The following is a 21,461-nucleotide window of genomic DNA, read 5'->3' as shown; positions in this document are numbered from 1 at the left end:
GCTGGCTCTATATAGATCGCTCCTAGCTATAGTTATCTACCCGCCTGTAGACCTTCCTGTACATGTATGAGTGTTTCTGGGTATTGATATCAAGTAATATTTCTTTGTTTGCCTTTCTTTTCTGATCCTGCAGCATGCTGGGGATGACTACTTGACACTGCAGCATCTGGGTTGGGACCCGTTTTGCTGGGACTTGCTTGGGGAATACCTTTCGCCTGTCTATCCTCAGTGTGTTCTTCTCGAACTTCCCGCCGCACATTGTACAAAAGCCCGGGAGACAAGCAATCGTTATAAAAGATTTTAATTATGTTTTTGGTCTATCTATTTACTACACTGCCGCGGTATATATGCATACATATGATATGTATATATACAACCACCAGACACACGAGCATATGTTGATTTCATATGTGTGAATATCTATATAATATATATATACACACAGACATGGACACATATATATAGACAAATTATACATCCATTCAGAAATGAACACACACACCTACAGCAAATTACGTTGTACCCACCCACTCTCTCACCCACACTCTCTCTCTCACACCACGGACTCCAACGATCCAGGGAATAAGTAGTGTGTGGTGTGTGTGGTTGTTTCTATAAATATATAAATACTCTCTCTCTCTCTCTCTCTCTTCATCTATTATCTCTACACGCACACCACGAGACCATGTAGTAACAAAATTATGACATACATATGCATTACTATATATTATATGAAAACCACAGAACACACTATGAAACTACATATATATGCCTATGCATATGTATGTGGTGTGTATACTGACACGCCAAACCGCCAACATGTCACCTGATATATGTGCGCATATATAATATCCATTACAAACACCCACCCACACACAGAGCATATGTTACTTCTATGTGTGTGTATATTTTCATATGTGTGTATACACATACACCTCTTACACACAACACTCACAACCTAGAGCTAATGTAATCATATATATATGTGTGTGTGGTGTTGTGTGTGTCACACACACACACCCCCACAGTCCTCACACACCGATCCAGGGACCTGTAGCTCTTGTGTGTGTATATCTCTATATCATTATATATACACACACACACCACCACACCACACCACACATCACACCACACAATGCCTACACCAATACACACAGATGCACACCAACTACACACTTTCATATTATATACATCTATACATGCCAAGGGCACGCACAGGCATGTGAAACTCATACATGTGCATGATTATATATACTATACACCACACACACACACACAGACGCTTATGCTATTTTATAGGTGTCTCTACCTATGTATCCAATATATTATATATCTACTATCGATCATATACATCTTACACACACTCACACAATGCAACTATTTGTGTGACCCACACACAGAGCATATGTAATAATATGTATGTGTGTGTGTGTATATATATATACACACACACACCTAGAGCAAAACATATAAAAACATATATATATATATATATATATATATTTCCATGCTTATGTTCATACACATACACACACTCACACATCGGGCATTGCTAATTTGTTGCAAGGGAAGGTAATTGTTACATTAAAACCAAGCAGGAATGTAGAGAGGAAACAGTAATGGGCACCTTGTATCGCATTGTTAATGTGCATGAGCTTGCTCTCCAGCTGTTTACCAGGCTGTCAAGCCAGGCACGAAAAACAGGAAAAGGATGTGACCTCCCTTTTCACCCCGGAAGCGTTTAAGGTCGCAACCCATGCAGGGCACCACTGAGCATGTGCGAGGCGGCCGATACGAATCGGCCAATCCACATGTTAAGGTCTGGTTTGGAAAAACATTCTGCACTGAATGCACTTTGCGCGAATGCAGATTGGGCAATTCGAATCCTGCCAATGCAGAAGGACTCCTAGGTATGAAGGTACATTCGCGTTATCACGCGAATTCGAATCGCCCAGTATGGAAGAGCCCCAGTTCCATGTGGCAGAGACCCTGTCTCATAAACACCTTTGATTTCGAGTCACACTAGGTATTCAGCTGTAATGTCCCTCTTTCTTTTGCAGTTGTTGTCTCTTTTTTTTAAATGATGTATTTAATACTCTGTGTGAGAATGATAGTCAGCATTACTGTCCTAGATCATAGTAAAAAGGTGACATCTTGTGTTCAAGGAGGAAACTACACTGCATTTTTTAAGACTAGAGGTAGAGGTAGTACACAGATGGGCACAGTGTTGGCTTATGAACTCCCAGAGATGTTTTCCTGGTCTCTGGACCACTCATATTGCCCACTTTACAAAACATTATTGAAATTCTACATCAAGGAGTGGAGGTGTAACTATGTTCAGGACTTTGCATGTGCAGGACTGCCTTATTAGTGCAGTTCATAAGGAGAATATCTTTTAAATGTATCGCAGGTAAGGGAGATACAGTATCTCTCCTCTGAATGCCTGCCTGGAGTCGGTAATGGGCTGGATGAGGGAAAACAAATTCAGACTGAATCCAGAGAAAACGGAAGTACTTGTGATAGGTTCCTCGGACCTAAGGAAGAAAATTTGCCAACCTGTCCTGGACGGGGTCACACTTCCTCTGAAGGACCAAGTTCACAGTTTAGGAGTACTTCTGGACTCGTCCCTGCAATTGACATTTCAGGTAAATGCAACATCCAGAAGTGCTTGCTATCAACTTCAGTTGATACACCAACTGCGGTCCTACCTAGGCCAAAGGGACCTTGAAACGGTGGTACACACTCTGGTAACCTCTCATCTAGATTTCTGTAATGTGCTTTACATGGGGCTCCCCTTGTACCAAGCTCGGAAGCTTCAGTTAGTGCAAAATATGGCAGCCCGATTGGTCACCGGCTTATCAAGGTTCGACCATATTACACCTATCTTAAAAGATCTTCACTGGCTCCCTATTTGCTTCCGGGCACAGTACAAGGTGTTGGCTATTACCTATAAAGCCCTACATGGCTTGGGCCCGAGTTATTTATGGGACCACATCTCCCTATATAATCTGCCCCGCACTCTTAGAACATCAGGTAAGAACCTACTGGAGATAGCAACCTCTAAGTATGTTGCTACTTTGCAAAGAGCATTTTCAACAACGGCTCCGAGACTCTGGAACAGTCTTCCCGAGGAGATCCGCTTGGCGACCTCGTTAGAGACATTTAGAAAAGTGGTTAAAACTGAGCTTTTTAGCCGAGCATACCCCACCTGATATGAATACCCCCCTGATATGAATGACATGCCCTGTCTGTGTATGATCCCTGCCTTGTTTGTTGATGCTATTGTTATTGTATGATGTTGGATATTTTATTGTTTTTAGTTGCTTTTATTTTTATGTAAACACTCTGTGCTTTTATTTAGTCTGTAACCCTGCTTCGATCCACCGGGAGAGGTGGGGAAACATAAATAAATAAATTATTATTATTATTATTATTATTATTATTATTATTATTATTATTATTATCTGACCACCCAGATATTGAACTGCAACTCCTACCAGCTCACCAATACTGAGGGTGTGCTGTTCAAAAATATTTGAAGGGTCACCTATTTTCCATCCCTGATATAAGTAGACAGATTCTGCCATGTTCCCATGTGAATTTGTGAAGGATTTTTATTTTGTAATGCCCCTTTATTTTCAGTATGATCATTGGTTCATTAGTGGTGATGTTCTGTGTATGGCAGGATAGGTATGTAAGCCGGCCACTCCACCTCCTCTTTTTTATTTGGGACTGTAATTGGCCTGTTTTACCTAACAGTACATAAAATCTTCTTAATGCAAAGGCGTATAGGCTTTTTGAGAGATTCAGTATTATCCATGGATTTAACTATCCACAGTTTGAAAAAATTCCAAAAAATATATAAATTCAAAATAGCAAACCTTGATTTTCTCATTTTATGTAAGGGACATCATTTTACTACACCACTGTATTTAATGGGATTTGAATATCAATGGATTTTGGTATCCATGGGTAGTTCTGGAACCAAGCCCCAACGGATACCAAGGGACCAGTATATTAAATATCTACAGAAATAAAGCCAATTTTAAGCCTTCCTTTAAAACAGTTTAAATACAGTAAGCAGTGTATGTCATTTATTTATTTATTTATTGGTTAGAAATCAGTTTGAAAAAGTTTGTTGGGGAAAAAAGATTAGCTAAAGGAAAACAAAGAAGGAGCCATTCTTATGCTCTCCATGTGATCAGGAAACAACAAAAATTAGGGCCCTGATTGTGTGGTGAAAGAAAACACATAAGATAAGCTCTCTTGTTCAGGCTCATCACTCTATATGTAAAGGGAGCAGTGGTATAGTAATGGAGCAGACAGAACTGGCCTCTTCTCTTTGTGTGTATTCTTCAACAATGAGTGACTAGGGGTCTAAAGCCTAAGCCAACAAAAGACCGTTTCTATTTTGAATATATCAGTTTCACAGTTGGAGTAAAGATTAGAAACAAGGGGCTGTGCTTGAAGCAATCTGCAACTAGCACAGGTGTTTGGCAATAGCTTTACAGGGGATTTGACAATGTTGTTTATTTAATTTTGTCATTAACTACTGATGAAAGTTACAAAAGCAGGGCTACAGGTGAAGAATAAGAAGAAAAAAATATTAACCACCAATGTTAAAATGGGTAACAAAGACACTGAAATAAATATTTTCTACAAATGGGTCAATCATGGATGAAAATGCACACTGTTCAGTAGCAGTGGTAAAAGTGACATTGGTTCTCCCTGTTATTTAGCCTTGCACATTCTGATAGCCAATTAGAGAAAATATATGTATTAATGGAAAATAGCTCCTTTTTCTGCTCATTCCATTTCTAATCGTACTTTGAGTGAATCTAATAGCAAATGTCGCAAAATAGATTGGAATCAGGAATACGTGGAAGAAAGCAGATCTTTCAGCACAGACAATTAGCTAGCAAGAGAGATGGGAATTCATCTGATAAATTATTTGTGGCAACCCATCCAAAGAGCTCTGTTAGCCTGGTAAAACGTCTGTCTTTCCTTTAGTAGTGTGATACATGATAACATGCACATCAGAGGCCTTGTCTGCATGCCCAAACCCCCACCCTCATCCTCCCACCAACTTGTTTTAGTGATGTCCTGTTTGGACAATGCATCCCAGTTTTGGTGTGAGAAGTCTGGATGATGTCCAGCATATTCAACACTAGCACTGGGCTAAAACAGCCTTAAACTGCATTTTAAAGTTACCTGTTGCTCTGGATCTTGTAGGAAGACACAGAGCCACCGAAGCTGTCTGCACAGGTGTGCCACTGAGCCCTCTGGTGTGCGCATTATCATGGGTCACTTGTTTTGGGGCCAGAATGAAGTGCTCATCTTGTGATAATCACTAGGCACCTAATTCTGACCTCAGAAGTGAGTGACCCATGGTAGGAGATTTATGCATACAGCTGCCACAACATGGGGATGGAGGGTGCGGTAAAGGTGGCAGGTCAGAGCAGCTGCAGGGCCAGGATATCCTGGCTCCCCTGGAACATCCTGGCAAGTGCAGACAAGGCCAGCAATATCCTTTAAGATGTTCTTCTGGCCGAATGGAAACAATTCTCTTCTGAGCAGCTAGATGATAGCTTAAACCAGGGATGGGCAAGTATGTCTCTCCAAAGGTTGTTGGACTGCAATCCCCATCTGCCCTAGCTAGCAGGACATGTTTCAGAGATCATGTGAGTTGCAGTCAACATCTAGAGGGCCATACTTGCCTGTCCTGGTTAAAAAGACCCAAGTTAATGTTCAGAGATCAATTGGTATAGGTCTTTCCCAAAAAAGCAGTGATATGCCATGGAGAGAGTGCCAAAACCCAGAGAAAGACTCTTGTGATTAGTCCTTGCCATGAGGCTATATCCTATGCATGTTTTAACAGATGTAAGCCCCTCTTTGCATTTACTCCCTGATAATTATGTATAAACAGTGCAGTCTTAGTACATTATCACACTACCTCCATTCTTGCTACAAACATGTTAATGAAAAGAAGTGCATACATACTGGGTTGGGAGCACTTCCTATTGCATGTCTCTTCTGTCTCACGCTGTTACTGGTTCTGCATTCTCTCTTCCACCCTCATCCTTAACCCCACCTCCCTCCCCTATGCAGTACCCAGTGTGTCTTTCATGTGTGGGTGCGCACACATTTTTAACACAATTCTGGATACGTGCTAATGCAGTTTAACAAAAATAAATAAATAAAATGTATACACAAATAGGCTGTTCTGGAATAGTGAGGGACTGCGAGGTCAGGGGAGAGGAGAAGAAACTGACACTGTAAGTTTGATAAAGCAGAATTGCTGAAATTCAGCAGATCTGTGGAATAGGAGCCCTGGTGGCACAGTACTTAAATGCTGCTACTGCAGCCACTATGTTGTATATTTCATCCTAGAGGAGGAGTCCAAAGGTCACTCAGCCTTCCATCCTTTCGTAAGTCGCTAAAATGAATACCCAGCTTGTTGGGGGTAATTAGCATACACATTGTAAACCACTTAGGAAGTGCTAGTTAACTGATAAGCAGTATAGAAATGTACTTGCTATTGGTATTGCTATTGTGTCCAGTAAATACCCAGAAGTGAGCTCCTCAAGAATTATGTTACTTTCAGTTATACAGTATAAAAATTAAATGAAGATATTTAAATAGCACCCCTCTCCACTTCACAGTTATGTTCATTTCATATCACTTTAACTACGATAGCTCAATCCTATGGATTCCTGAATTTTTAATTTCATGAAAGACAAATTCTCTGCTACAGAGCTTTAGTACAGTAGAGAATTCTACATACTTTGCCAAACTACAAGTGCTAGAATTCCATAACTGGAGCCACAACAGTTGAAGTGATATAAAACTGATATAATTCTGTAGTACAGGCTTCCCAAGGCAGAAAGATGGGCTATAAATAGATAAAACCTTGTATATATCCTTGTCAACATAAGCCATAATATTATTCTTATGTTCTCATACATAGAAGAAATAGCACTTTTGATGGTGCCTCAATTGGTACCAGAGCTTGGGAAGTAACTTTAAAATAGGTAATTAGTTACACTTCTAGTTCCAAGGCTTTGAAAGTTGTTAATTCTCATTATAGTGACACTGTTTTTAAAAGTAATGCTTTGCTTTAATGTTTCTGAAAAGCAGCTAAAACAGAAACTTCACACACACACACACACACACACACACACACACACACAGAGACACACAGACACTCTGTTGGCTTGTGGTAGAAAACACAGGCGGGTTACAGACCGCCAAAAAGTGACGCTCTGCCGCCGCCACCGGTTGCTGCATCTGGGAACCGCAGCAGCCAAACTGCGCGGTTCCCGGATGCAGCAAAGAAGAAGCGCCAAAATGGTGCTTCTTCTTGCGCCCTGGATGGGATGCCGCGAGGCGCTACTTGCGCACTTGCGGCGTCACATCCGGTGCGCAACGTGCAGACGCTATGTGTCCGATACGTCAAAATGGCGGCACCCGTGTGTATAGGGTACCACCATTATTACGCCCCCGTCATGTGCTAGGGGTGAGGCCGGTATGGACGCTAGGTCCTCAGCCAACCCCTAGCACGTGACAGGGGTGCCGCAAAGGTCTGTTTGTAAAGGGCCACAGTCTTCTTTCAAGCAGCTTAATGGGGTCTCAGTATCCACAGCAAAACACTGAAGAGACAGCAACACATGATTCAGCATTTGAACCTTGTGCACTTTGTCCTCCATTCGGTGGGGCTAGACCCATCTGACCGTAATAAACTAAAAACTTACAGTTACATTGCAGAAGGAGTCATAATCATAATATAACTTAAAGGTAAAGATTTTCCCTTTGACAAGGCTGTCAAATTGTGTCCGATTGTAGGGAGTGGTGCTCATTTCCGTTACAAAGCCGAAGAGCCAGTGTTGTCAAAGATGACTCTATGATCATGTGGCCAACATGACTGTACAGAAAACTGTTACTTTCCCACCAAAGTGATAACTATTTATTTCCTTACACTTTTATATGCTTTCAAATTGCTAGGTTGGTAGAAGCTGGGACTAGTGATGGGAGTTCACTCTGTCATGTGGCATTTGGGACTCAAACTGCCAACCTGCCGATAATATAACTTAGGTCTGAAACAGACCAGGGTGTATGGGGGGGCATGGAGTTTAGATGACACAAACCTCAACACTGCCCCCAAGCCAGAATCATGCTGCCTGCCTGCCCCCTGTGGGCAGTGTTGAGGTGCTCCAGCAGCATGGTGTTTATACATTGCACACCACAGGGGCCCAAAAAAGAGCAACATTCTACCTTTCTTTAGATTGGGGCCGTGGCATGTGATTGCCATGGTCCCGATCCAGCATTCAAAGGGGCAGCATCGAGCTGTCCCTTTAGGGCCATTTGTGCCAGCCCTTAGTTACACCTTTATTATTGTAATTTTTAAGTAGTTACTTCCACGTTTTGGCTTGTAGTCAGGTATAGGCTGGATGCTGTAGCAAATATCCGAGAAAGGACATATGCATTAATCAAATCAGTATCTGGGATGTTATCCAAATATTTGGCTCCTTTCTTCTTTATTGCTGTTTCACTTCAGTCGTAAACGTGTGTTAATTAGCAATCGTTAAACCCATTTACTTGTTCTTCACTTAAAACTGGTCAGACGGGGATATTGATTTTCTCCTGCATACAACATAATCAGTTTACTTTGCTTACCTTGTTCTGCATAGCATGGATTGTAAATGAAGTTGTTCTGTTTTCCCTTACCTTTTGGACATCCACTTGCCTCTTGAAGGCCATAATAGCTATTTCTGTTTTAATTTATTTTTCTCTGTGGTCCGCTCAAATTGATTATTCCCCCTTTTCTTCTGTTTCTTGCAGTTGGGAGTTCTAAATCAAGTTGTGTTGCTCCATATAGAGCTAGGTTATGTGCTTGACTCAAAATGGCATCACCAATAACTTATTAAATTTATGATATCTGTCACTAGCACTAATTTGGTGAAAGAAGGGGTCTAAATTTAATGTGACACTAGGATACATTGTGAGACTTCTTGTTCTCTCCTGCTGCTGCCTGTAGAATTGCCTGAAAGCCAACACCAGAGGGTTTTCCAACCAGACAGTTTGGGGTATTAGGGGGAGCAGCATCATGCATCTACACTGGCATCCACTACTGCATGAGTAGATGTCCACGGCTGGATACAGTCTAAGCAGGGCCTTATAAGAGAGGCCCAAGGAGGAATGTTCAATTGAGAACCTTTCATTAGGATCACTATGGTATTGTGATTCTGAGTGTTGGACTGAGACTCAGGAAATCCATGTTCTCATTCCTGCACATCCATGAAGGTCCCTACATGACTTTGGGCCAGTCACTGACTCTCAACAGTTTTGCACTTTGAAATCGGTTCGCAGGATCTAGCAAGCAAGTCAGTGGCTGAGAGGGAGAAATTGGGACACTTTAACACTAGATGAGAATCTGGGAATTCAAAAAATTAGCTATGACAGTCCTGGCATATCTGTGGCAGTTAGTCGATATGCTGCTGTAATGGGCCCTTTCCACCCACAAAAGGAGCAACCTGGATGCCCTTCTGTCTGCTGGACATGTGAGTGTACCTCCCCATTCCAGAGCAAACATTTTATACACACAAATAAATCGTTCTATGTTGAAATATTATTTTCCATGCAGAAAATGTTGTTTCCTGTGCAGACAATGCTGTTTTCTTCAATTATATGAGAATTTTGCACAGAATGAGTCCTGAATCGCAAATAGCCTTTTGAAAATAGCATGGTTTTTGAATACTTTCTTACATTAGGGGAAAAAATGCTGAAATTATTTGTTGTTACCTTTGAAAAGAAATTTACTGAAGAATTACACCCCCTCTATCACAAGCACACACACATCATGCACATATGTACATGTGCACACAGACACCCTCCCACATTCACACATCTCAAGGTGTTCCCATTCGCCAATAGTCTGTACTGGCTATGGGGTAAACTTCATTATCAGAAACTATGGCCCGTTCCGCACGGGCGTAAAGTACGTCCCCAGGACGTACTAGGGTTAGGAACCCCTAGTACGTCCTGGAGATGTACAAAATGGCAGCACCCGTTCTACACGGGTGCCGCCATCTTGTTGCAGACGTCGTGCGGCGCTAATGACATCGCAAGTGCACCATTGGCACTTCATTGGCACATGATTAGCATGCCGCAACAAGAAGCACCATTTTGGGGCTTCATTTTTGCGGTGCAGAGGAGCCTTGCGGTTTGGCCGCTGAGGCTCCTCCGCGCAGCAAATGAAGGCGCAGGCGGACCGCCCGTTTTGGGCGGTCTGTAACGCACTTAAGGAACCCTTTTTCCATCTCCACCCAGTTGGTGGCGTTGCACCAGTTTGTGGGATCACACAGGAAATAGCCAAAGGGCCACATTTTATGAAGTCTAACATGGAAGAACAAGATATTTTGGATTTTTTTTAAAAATAAGATGACTAAACTACGGTTAATCATAATCCTTTTCACTCTCAATTGGACAGAATGAAGCATACAGTTAGTTTGCCCCTTCACACCTCAATTGGATTAAAGGCGAATGTCATGTCATTTCTGAGGGCAACCACTTCACATGCCCTGTATATCCATCCAACTGGTGAGAACTGTGCACACCGAAGCAATGTATACATCAGGAGCTCATGGGTAGACTTTCTCAGTGCAGGCAGCTGAAGAGAATCCATGGAGGAAGAAGTGTGATGTAATTCATAATTAAGAAGGGATCATGTCTTTTCACTATGGCTGGATCATTTCAATAGTTTACACAAACTTAATTATACAGAACGCTTTGAGTATCATTTGATGAGAGGGGCTGACACTTTTTTTTGAAGTTTAGCACTTTTTTATTCAAATATAAAGTTAACTAAAACATTTGAACATCTAAAGACAAAGTATACAAGTTGTTGATGAGCAATACATTTTTTATTCTGTAATCACTGTGGGTATTGAAGATTAATAATGTCAGGGTGCAGACAGTCATTGCAATAAAAAATGGGGGAAACATCAAAACTATATTTAAAATTTGTTAGAAATGTGGGTCTGCTAGTATTTGGCAGTTATTTTTTGATATAATTTCACCTCTTTGGTACATTAATAAGCAATATAGTTGTGTTTAGGAGGGTTTCCGCTAAATGTATAGTTTCTGTCTCAAGATGTTTCTAGCTAGATCAGATAGAATTAACCTAGTCCTTGTACATATACTGTAAATAAAGTCATTCTATTGCTTTTAATATTACAACTTAACATCCCCCAAATGGGGTGAGCTGTTATTTTCTAGTTTTTAAGACTTTCAGTTGCTATCTTAACTTTCCAATCCACTCTTCAATCATGAGGGTCAGCAACTTGTTTCCTTACAAAAAGCAAAACGTAAAGGAAAAGAAGGAGATGTTTGATTTTTTAAGATACGTACATTGTCTACACAAAATATTTTCAGCAGCTGAGGCATTTTTTTGAGTAAACTGTTGCTAGCTTAAAATATCGGAAAATACAGTAATTTACAGTCAAACTCACTTATTTTGCTTCTGAATCATCACTTGTACAGATTAATCTGATGCTGCCCTACTTTCTTTGAATGAAATAATAATAATAATGGTAGCCTGGGGTAAGGTCTTCAATTACAGCTGGACAGCATATACAATACAATACAATTAAGTAAAATAAATGTCTCCATATACATAAATTCAGACTAATGGCTAAAATTAAGGCTGGGTTGTTGCTAAGTGTAGCCAAAAGGCTCCAATAGATATAACCATGGAAAAACTGACAACAACATGGATTCATACAGTACTTATACACTGATGTGCATGACAGTAGCATCATTGCATAATTTCATTTCTAAAAAGGCAATTTAAGCATATTACATTTCTTAAGACATATAAAAGGCCATAATCAGGAGCTGAATTCCTGCCTGAAGGAATATCTGCCCGAAGTTTTCTGATGTAACAGATATCCATCTGTTGCCTTTGTCTTGCCTAGGTAAAGCAAAATACATATTATAAATTTTATTCAGTAGCACTAATTAATTCAGAATAGCATTAATTTTATTGATTGATCAATGCTTAATTTTTCTTGATCGATAAGGTCCAGTTTCCATAGGATGTATGTCCAGACATTTGAGGGAAGAGCTTGCAGGATACAGACAGAAGATACATTAAAGTAAGGGAGGAATATCTCTGACCCATAGGTCTAATGTGTCCTGCTGAGATTCCACAATGGATTTTTGGAAGGCTGTGAACAAACTCTACTTCTTCCATTAATCACGCCATTTCATCTAAGCCACATTCATAGGCTACACTGAAGGGATTCCTTGCAATCACAGATTGAAGTGGATAGGGATTCCTTTACCAGCTTTGCTCCTCCTCTCTCTTCCCTGTGATAGGAAGGAGGAGGAAGAACAAATTTTTAGCTTTCAGACTGTGTTAGTATGGAAATGTAGGGAAAGGAAGGAATAGAAGAGGCAGAGTATGGACACTTGCTCCTAATGCTCTGCCTTGCCTTCCCCAGAATAGGAGGAAAAGATGGAAGAACTTACCCTTGTTTCTTTGTTCCACTTTCTCCCTGTTGCAGGGCTGACCTAGTAACCATTTGTTACTCAATAGCAACCATTCATTAAAGGCCATTCCTCCAATACTGAAAGGACATCTCATAATGCAGGTGTGGGCAGAGAGCACTTGTGCACTGTACATGGCTTCTAGGGACATTTTTGCAGCACTCCATATCACCCAAAACTCCTCATGTTTCCCCAGCACCACCAAAACCCATAATCTTCTGCTTCTCAAAGCCCCCAAGAGCAGTCATGTTACACCAACACTTCCAAAAGCCTTCTAACCCCCAGGTAAACCTGAACATAGATATCTTACAACTTCCTGTTTTGATTTTTTTTCTCTAATATTTTTTTAAAAACATTTGTGGGCAGATGTGGCCCACAGTAGGTTCTGGGAGCAGAAAAATGGTCTTCAGAACTAGACATCACATGAGTCTGCAATCATATGATATCCATATTTCAAAGATGAAATCTTTCAAATGGTATGATATCCAATATTTCATATGATATACAAGAGTTTAAAGATGAAAACTGGAACATGTGTGACCAAATAACATCAGTTTGGTCAAGATGACAAAAGCTATTAATGTGGAAGAAGACAGGAGCTAGGAGAGGCTGAACCAATTTGCTTTTGCCTGAGCCTGCAGAGAAAAGTAAGATTTTTCTCCTCTCCTCTTTATTTGTTTTGTGCTTTCAACTCACTTTGCAGCAAGTAAAATAAGCTGAAGGCAAAGGGTAAAGTGGGAGATGAAAAGACTGACTGTAACATTTTAAAAGCAGCCTAAAAACTGGGAAGACAAAAGATAAATCCGAACTGCCCCTAACAAATCAGGACATTAAGAGGACATGCATATCACTTATCCCTTTAAAAATCAGATGTTTATAATTTTTTGTGTGGAGTTGATCTGGGTTGATTTGTAGTTTTTGACATTGTCATGATAAATGTTCTGAAAAAACATTCAGTACTTTCTCCATAATTCCATAATTTTGAAATGTACTTCGAACTTACCACAAAGGACTTAAACTTTTCTTTGTCTGGTAGTACTGTTTTCCAAACCATTGCTGTCTTCTGATTTCCTGCACAGAAAAGTGGCAATAAATTGAAACTTTTACATCACAAAGCATGATGTTACTTATTTTTAGCACTGTCTACTCTGTTATTCTCTATTGTTACCTCTCATGAGTTGCCAGTTTAGGACTTTGCCAGTTTAGGATTTTACCAGACCTTGAGGTTTCCAGGCAAACACCTGAGCCCTAAGGACAGCCCTAATGATGTCATTAAGCATTATGCATTAAGTACCAACCATCGTTGCTCACAGCTAGTAATTCAGCCAGAAACACATGCACAGAGAATGTATTTTTCTGTTTGCTACTTAAGACAGAAATCTTGGCTAAAAGGGCCCTTCCCAGATGAGCTGAAATAAGGAGATTATTCTCATGTATTTAGGGAGACAAGATACGGCACATTTATTGTAGCCTACTTGATTATAACCAGAAGGTTGATGAGGAGCAGAATAGAAGGTGAGTCCTGGTGCCATAAGGACTGGAGGAAATGAAGAAGTTAACTAAGGGCCTCTACAGATGGGTGGCCTGCAGGTGCCCCTTTTTGCCCCAGATCATTGCCGCAGCAATCACACGGCACAGCAGTGATCCAGTCTCTCCAGGATCCAAAAAGAAGATGCCATTAGCTGGCTTCTTCTTGCACCCTAAAAAGGGAGTCACAGGGATGCCGGCACACCATGATAACACCCGTTCTGTACAGCACCATTTGGGCACTCCACCGCCCATGCATCATCATGGTGCGTCCCATGTGGACGAGGGCATGCCATAATGGTGCATGGGCAGCGGAACAAGAGCTTGGAGCATGTGAACGCTCAGCCTTACCACAGCCCTAGTATGCGGTCAGGCCAGTCTGTACTGCCTCTAAATAAATACACACAGCTCCCCCTGGCCCAAATCTTTGTAAATTGCATCAATAAATCAATTCAGCCTTTTAAATTGTACAAAACTGTTGCTCTCCCAGCTGATACTTGCACCGTACTTTTTCTTGCCCAGAGCTGAAGTCACCAAAACTGAAGAATTTGCACCCTCATCTTCCACCTGGACATTTCACATGCAAACTGGAGCCTTAGGACTTGAAAACACAGAGCTTTTAAGGATTAAAAATAGAGTGTTTGGTGATAATTATCACATAACGCCTTCTCAGTCTCATCGCAGCCTTGCTCTCAAAATGTTGTTAGAGTGCACCTAGTCACTGACGGGAAAAAACCATCAATAAGCTCCCAAACACACAGCTGTAGCATCGGTTCTCAGGTGCCATAGGTTCCTTATGTGGCAGTTCTGGTATTGGGCAATCATGTGGTGTCAGTGTCTCCTCTTCCCTCCTGCCGCCCCACACCACTCCTCATTGCTATTCCAGAACAGGCTTTTAAAAAATGTAGTAGGATATCTCGGGAACCGAGGCCTAATTCCCACTGTGGTTTAAAGTGGATTGTGATTCCAAATGATCCACTTTAAACCACCATGGTTCCCACTTAATTCAAATCCCTGAAACTATTTGGAAGGGAAGCCATGGTTTTCCTCCATTTTTCCCTATTTAACCCACGTCAAAAAATGCTGGTAAAATGGGCTGTTTTTGAGGCTGAATCAATTTATTTGGAAATAAATCGATTCAGCCTAAGTGGGAACAAGGTTCCCACTGGCAGCAGGTTCCCCAGCCTCCTGGCTACACTTCCATGCTCCATCCTCTGTCCTCCCGGCTTGCCTCTCTCCTTCCACCCCAGCGTTCCTTAGTTCTCCCAACCTGCCTCTTTCCTTCTGCCCCGGCCTCTCCTCCAACCCTGGTATGACCAGGAAGACAGACATGGCAGGGAAGCCATGACTCTCGTTTCCTGCTCCAGTTCTTGAAACCAGCTCAAACATAGTGGAAACCACCGTGTTTGCTGAACAGGTTTCAGGAATCGGTTCAGGAAGTGAATCAAGAGGTTAAGTGGGAATTAAAATTTGTGTTTAAAATTTATTTTTAAAAAAAAAACTCCAAAAGGCACACTGCATAGGGCATAGGGCAGGAAGGCGGGGCTAAGGAGGCATGTGGAAGAGAATGCGAGGGCCCAGTCGCACAATTGCAGAGATAGAGGAGATAGAATGCTCCCAAACCACTGTTCATCCAGTTCCCTTTACTAGCATAGTCATAGCAAAAACGGGGCTCAACCTTTTAGGCCTAGGCTCTGAGACCTGGTGATCCTACTAGCAACTAAACAAGAACAGGCAAATGCAAGATGATAAAAGAGTTTAAAAAAAAAAAAGTCCGGCTCCCAATCAATTATACTGTTGCCTTCTGTTGAGGTCATCTGTATACAGTGGGATATCCCTTGGTATCCTTTGGAGTTTGGTTCCAGGACTGCCCATGGATATCAAAATCCATGGGTGCTCAAGTCTTATTAAATATAATGGCACAGTAAAATGGCATCCCTTATATAAAATGTATAAATCAAGCTTTGCTTTTTGGAATTGATATATTGTTAAAAAATATTTTCAAACCATGGATGGTTGAATCTGTGGAAAAGGAATCTATGGATACAGAGAGTCAATATGTATTTATAAACTATGACTTGTGTTTCCCACTTAGGCAGCCACTGGGTTTCTATTCCCTCCAGAGTGAGAAAAGGGCACACTGTCCCTCTGCCCCAACAACCACAGTCTTCTCTTCCCATAGTGTCAGTCAATGTGAACAAGCGTACAGAATTTTAAATCCAGAGGAAAGGAACCTTGTGGGATTTTCCCCAAATCCCATCCATGGGTCAATGGTCACTGAAGGGGCACACATCCTTAGAGTACTGTGTTCCTGGCCAAAGTGCCTAGTAGTTATCTATCTGCCTATATTGTCTTCTTAATCCCAATTAGAGTCGAGCCCTTAAATCAACTAGATTCACCTAAGCACCTAGACTTAGTTCTAACCACTATTTGAATGAGTTTACTCTAGCTGGGACTAATCAACAGGATCCCAGACTTTATTTTATTCTTATCCAGCCTTGTATTCTGCAGCTCTAGGTGTCTGGATGAAATACATTTGTTTGTGCATATAATAACACTAAAAATAGGGACATTTTTCTACCCAGCAAAAACGCTGGAATTCACAATGGAGTTAGAAATTGCCTCATTGTTCAAGCAATAAAATTATTTTTATCCTAATGAAAGAGGACTATGGCCCGGAACAGATGGGCCTTTGCGGCACCCTCATCACATGTGAGGGCTGCCTGGTGGGAGGACCGCCCACATGCCCAGCAGCCCTCGCATGTGACGAGGGCACTGTAGCGCGCCCGCCAGACTCGGTGCGTACTGGTGACATCGCTGGTGCTTTGGGGCAGCGGAAGTGCGCTGCAAAAAGGAGCCGCTTCTCGGGGCTCCTTTTTTGCTGTGCAGGAGCGCCGCGCAATTTGGTTGCTGCGGCGCTCCTGAGGAGCAAATAGAGGTGCCAGGTATGTGCCTCTTTCTGGCGGTCTGTACCCCGCTTAAGATACCATTAATGCACTTTCTTTCTGTTCATCTAAAAAATTAAGACCCACTGTTATTTTGGAGTTCCATGTTTAGTTACTAATTGAGGTATATCAAGAATAGAGATGTTTTTGCTCATGAAAATTCAATGGCCAGTAACTAATTGTTGAAATTCAGCATCAGCTTAGCTCAGTTGCATACCCTCCAATATTTCACAGGTGAAAAATGGAGAATGTGTGCCCAAGCAACATCAGTGGGGCCAAAATACAAAAAATATTCACAAGGAAGAACACATAACCTCAGAGAGGCTACTTAAGTTTGTTTTTTCCTAAGCCTATTAGCAATGTAATATTTTTTCCCCTCCTCTCCCCTGGCTTAATTGAATGTAAACTATGGCCTGTTACAGACCGCCCAAAAGGGGTGGTCTTGGGCCACTGCTGGTTGCAGCACGGAGGAGCCGCAGCAGCCAAAATGCACGACTCCTCCGTGCTGCAAAAAAGGAGTGCAGAAATCGCACTCCTTCCGGCAACCCGGAAGAGCCGCCGCAAGTGCCAAAACACGCACTCACGACGGCTCTTCTGGGTTTAAACATCCGGACACTGCGCGTCCGTTACATCAAGATGGCCACGCCCGTCTGTATAGGGCGCTGCCATCTTGCCGTACGGAATATGCGTGAGGGGCAAGGCACGTCCGGAAGTTCCGCCCCTCGCGCGTATTCCTGGCGCAACGACGGCGCTGCTTAGGCCCGTCTGTAAGGTGCCTGAGTTTGCACGTTGAGCTCAGTTTGCAGCAATTGAAGTAAGATGGGGATTTTAAAAAAGAAACAGAGAGAGAGAAACTGAGACATTTTAAAAGTAGCTGGAAAACTGGGATAACAGAGGATTGATCAGGGCAGTTGGAACATAAGCATTGGCCAAGCATACTAGGACCTTAAGAAGCTGGTGATTGTCTCCAACTGTCTAGAATAAAAATGAAGAAAACAGTATGGAGACAAACTCCACATGCTATAAAATAGTAAACTGTTTATTCCTTTTAAAATAGCACAAAGTGTTTTGGCCTATATGAGAAAAGACCTTCTTCAGGAGGTATCCTGTGTTTTGGAGAGTGTTCACATCTCCTGTGATTTCTGCTGATGGTCTCTGAAGAAGGCCTTTTCTCATACAGATGAAAACATGCTGGACTTTTTAAAAAGGAATAAACAGCTGACAGTCTAATAGCATGTGGAGCTTGCCTCCTTACTGTTCTCTGCTTTTAATGTGCTTCAGCATTCTCTTCACTAAAACAGAGAAGATTATCACTCATCATTTTTTGTCTGATCAGGACACAGGCTGGGCACGGGCTTGAATGGGTGAAAATGGGTGTTACTGTATACAGCAAAACACTGCCAATGCTGCAGGACAACTACAACCTATCTCTGAGATGCTCATAGCCCGCTGATTTTGCAAGGATGGAAGCTCCCCATCTTTGAAAACTGGCAGGCCAAGTGTGGCTCGGAAATGGGTTGTAGCCGCCCAGAGGCATCGGCGGTGTTTTGCTGTGAAATAACACACATTTTCATCTGTTCAAGCCCATGCCCAGCCCTTGCCCAGATCAGGCAGAAAATGATGTGTGATAATCTCCAAAGATGAATAATATTTGATCACCCTGATACTTTGGATCATAACTCCCATCATGAATTTAGGAATTTAGGAGCAGACAAAAATGCCAGTTATGGAACAAACTTTAACCAATCCTGGTATAAATTTCAGACCATTTTTTATAATATAGAATATAAACACACAGAATATAGAATAAGAGGATTACTTACAGTGTTTCTGCTTGTTCAAATTCTTTTTCAGCTTCTATGAGACAAAGAAAATAATGTGATTATTTTGTATTATTTAATGTAGCAATAAATAAAATATACCATTGACAGGTAAACATGGACTTCTGCATCATGTTGAAGTAACAGGACAGGACTTCCAATTCTTAATGATTTATGAAGATTTATATCCCTATGATCTACCATCAGCATTGTTATAATTGCTAGTAGCTTCTGTAATAATACTGGGAGTGGGTTGACCATCAGTCTACTGGATGGAAATAGAAAGCATCTCCATAGTTCCAAATGGTCCCAGGGTCAATCCTACTACTTATAATTTATTATTATAGTCCAGCTAATTAATTTCCTTCCTCCAAAAACAAATCAGTGGAGGGGTGGACTATGTTACTCTATTGCTACAAAACCAATGAAGAGTCTTGTGGCATTAGAAAGACTAACAGGTTTTGTGTGACACCAATAGACTCCTGCCCATATTTCACAAAGCAAATTCAGGAAAACATATGCTAAATAAAACTGGTTAGTCTTTCAGGTGTGATCAGACTCATTTTTTGTTTTTTCTCTCAAGTGAAACCAATCAAGAGCAATGTCAGGAAAAGGAAGTGGGGTAACTGTTGGAGAACTCTTTGGGGAAAATGCATCTCTCTCTCTCTGGTTTCAGGGCTTGGGAAGAGGCAGATAGTCCACTATTTCACTCCTGCATCCTTAGGATTGCTCTTCTAGAGAGTTGCACCTGGGATCTAATGAAATTAATGAGAAACATAAACTGAACTCTCATTGATTCAAGGGGGGGAAGTAAAATGAATTTGGCATGAATCCATTTATTGCAAGAGGTAGTGTAGTAACTATAGGGTCTTGTGTTTTCAAGGGAAAAGTAGGCATTCATCTATGACAGGACTCATTCCCCCATATAAGAATTCCACCATATAAGAATTTTGCCCTCCCATTCCTTCATTCTCCAAATTTCTGGTATTTGCAGAGAGTCATCAGCAATAAAAGTACTCTCAACCACAAGTACAACCCCCCCTCAAACAAAAACCAAAAACAAGACCACCACACAGACAAAACTAACATATACAGTCGGCCCTTCTTATACGTGGATTTTTTATACATGGATTCAAGCATAAACGGTTTGTAATGTTCAAAAAATGTATAAATTTCAAATATCAAACCTTTATTTTCCATTTTTTATAAGTAACACCATTTTGCTATGTCATTATATTTAATGGGACTTGAGCATACACGGATTTTATTATACACGGGGGATCTTGGAACCAAAGCCCAGGTTATAACAAGGGTCCACTGTAGGAAGTACAAAGAAACAATAAATATGCCAGTTATAGCAAATATGTTAAATACAAGTCCTGGGTAGGGCCATTTTTGGCTGCTTATTAATTCAAGCTTGCTAGTCATTAGGTGGCCTACCAGTAATTGGTTGCTAGACATTTAAATAAGTTCTTTATTATAGTAGGGTTGCTCTTCATTCACAGTTTGTTTGAATTCTTCCTGTCATTATAATTAATATTTGTACAACAACTACTTGGTCTCACAGCTGGAGTTTGTTTGCATGCATAAATTTGGATCTTAATTTTGTATATTTATGTATAAAATATTCCATTTATTTTGTGTTTATGCTCTTTTTACACCACATGTTTTGGTATATTTGTTGTTGTTAACTACCCTCGAGTCAGCCTTCACTCATGGCAATCCCATGAATGAGACACTCCCCGCCCCCCCCCCCCCCCTGTTTTTAACTGTTCTGCTCAAGTCCTGGAAGCTCAGGGCCATGGCCTCCTTCATTGAGTCTATGTGGTCCTTCTCTCTTTCAACTGCCCTCCACCTTTCCTTGCACTGTTGCCATTTCTAGTCAGTCATCTCTTTTCATGATGTGGCCAAAGTATGATAGCTTCAATTTAGTCATCTTGGCTTGCAGGGAAGACATATTTGTTTGTTTTAGGTTACATTTAGATAGATTTTGGTACTCTCCTGTCATATATGTAATATTACTCCTGACTATGCTACATGTTATTTTTCATATTGTATGTTTAGTATAACATTCCGTTTGCATATATAATCATTTCTCTTTCTACGCTTGTCTGTGCAAAGGCCCTGTGTGTCTTTTGTAATTGCAGAGTGAGACACTGAAAATTGTTCACATCTAGAACTCTTTCTTGGGCTGCACATTCCCTTGGTAACTCCCCTGTCCCTTTCCTTTGGTGGTCCAAACTGTTTTTCTAAAAGCTCAACTGATGCTTTAAGTTACTGCAATGCTGTTGATGATAGGGTGACTTAGATGTCTCTCATTCATGGGGCCACCTTAAAGTCGACTTGACTGCAATTAACCAAAAAAATGCTAGAAACTGGGGGGATTGAAAGAAAATTTAATGGGATGGGCAGAATTCTTATTTGAGGGGACAATGTCCTCCTTTTCCCTTCCCTGTAGTTACACAGTTCTGTCAGTCTAATTTTGTATAAATCAGGTATGTATGCCTACAGACAGAGATATAAGATTTATCAAAAGTTAGAAAATCTACTTTTGGAGGGATGCTCCTTAGAGAATTTCACTGGCCATACTAGCTGATTGTTGTAGGGAACTGTAGTCCAAAAA

At 41.2% G+C, this 21,461-nt stretch overlaps 1 protein-coding gene across 2 annotated transcripts in view; it reads right to left on the bottom strand.

The window, feature by feature from the left end:
- Nucleotides 1-10,816: 10,816 nt before the first annotated feature.
- EMB (embigin) overlaps nucleotides 10,817-21,461 on the bottom strand; it is a 42,714-nt gene continuing 32,069 nt past the window's right edge. For both annotated transcript variants that reach the window (XM_042454522.1, XM_042454523.1), the window contains exons 8-10: nucleotides 18,842-18,875; nucleotides 13,550-13,617; nucleotides 10,817-11,968 (exon numbers count right to left, since the gene is read on the bottom strand). In XM_042454522.1, coding sequence (XP_042310456.1) covers nucleotides 13,560-13,617; nucleotides 18,842-18,875 — 92 coding nt within the window. In that variant the 3' untranslated portion in view covers nucleotides 10,817-11,968; nucleotides 13,550-13,559. The remainder of the gene's footprint in view (nucleotides 11,969-13,549; nucleotides 13,618-18,841; nucleotides 18,876-21,461) is intronic.

The sequence above is a fragment of the Sceloporus undulatus genome, chromosome 2, assembly GCF_019175285.1.
Source record: "Sceloporus undulatus isolate JIND9_A2432 ecotype Alabama chromosome 2, SceUnd_v1.1, whole genome shotgun sequence".
In the NCBI taxonomy this organism is placed as follows: domain Eukaryota; kingdom Metazoa; phylum Chordata; class Lepidosauria; order Squamata; family Phrynosomatidae; genus Sceloporus; species Sceloporus undulatus.
This window is presented reverse-complemented; position numbering and strand designations above follow the sequence as displayed.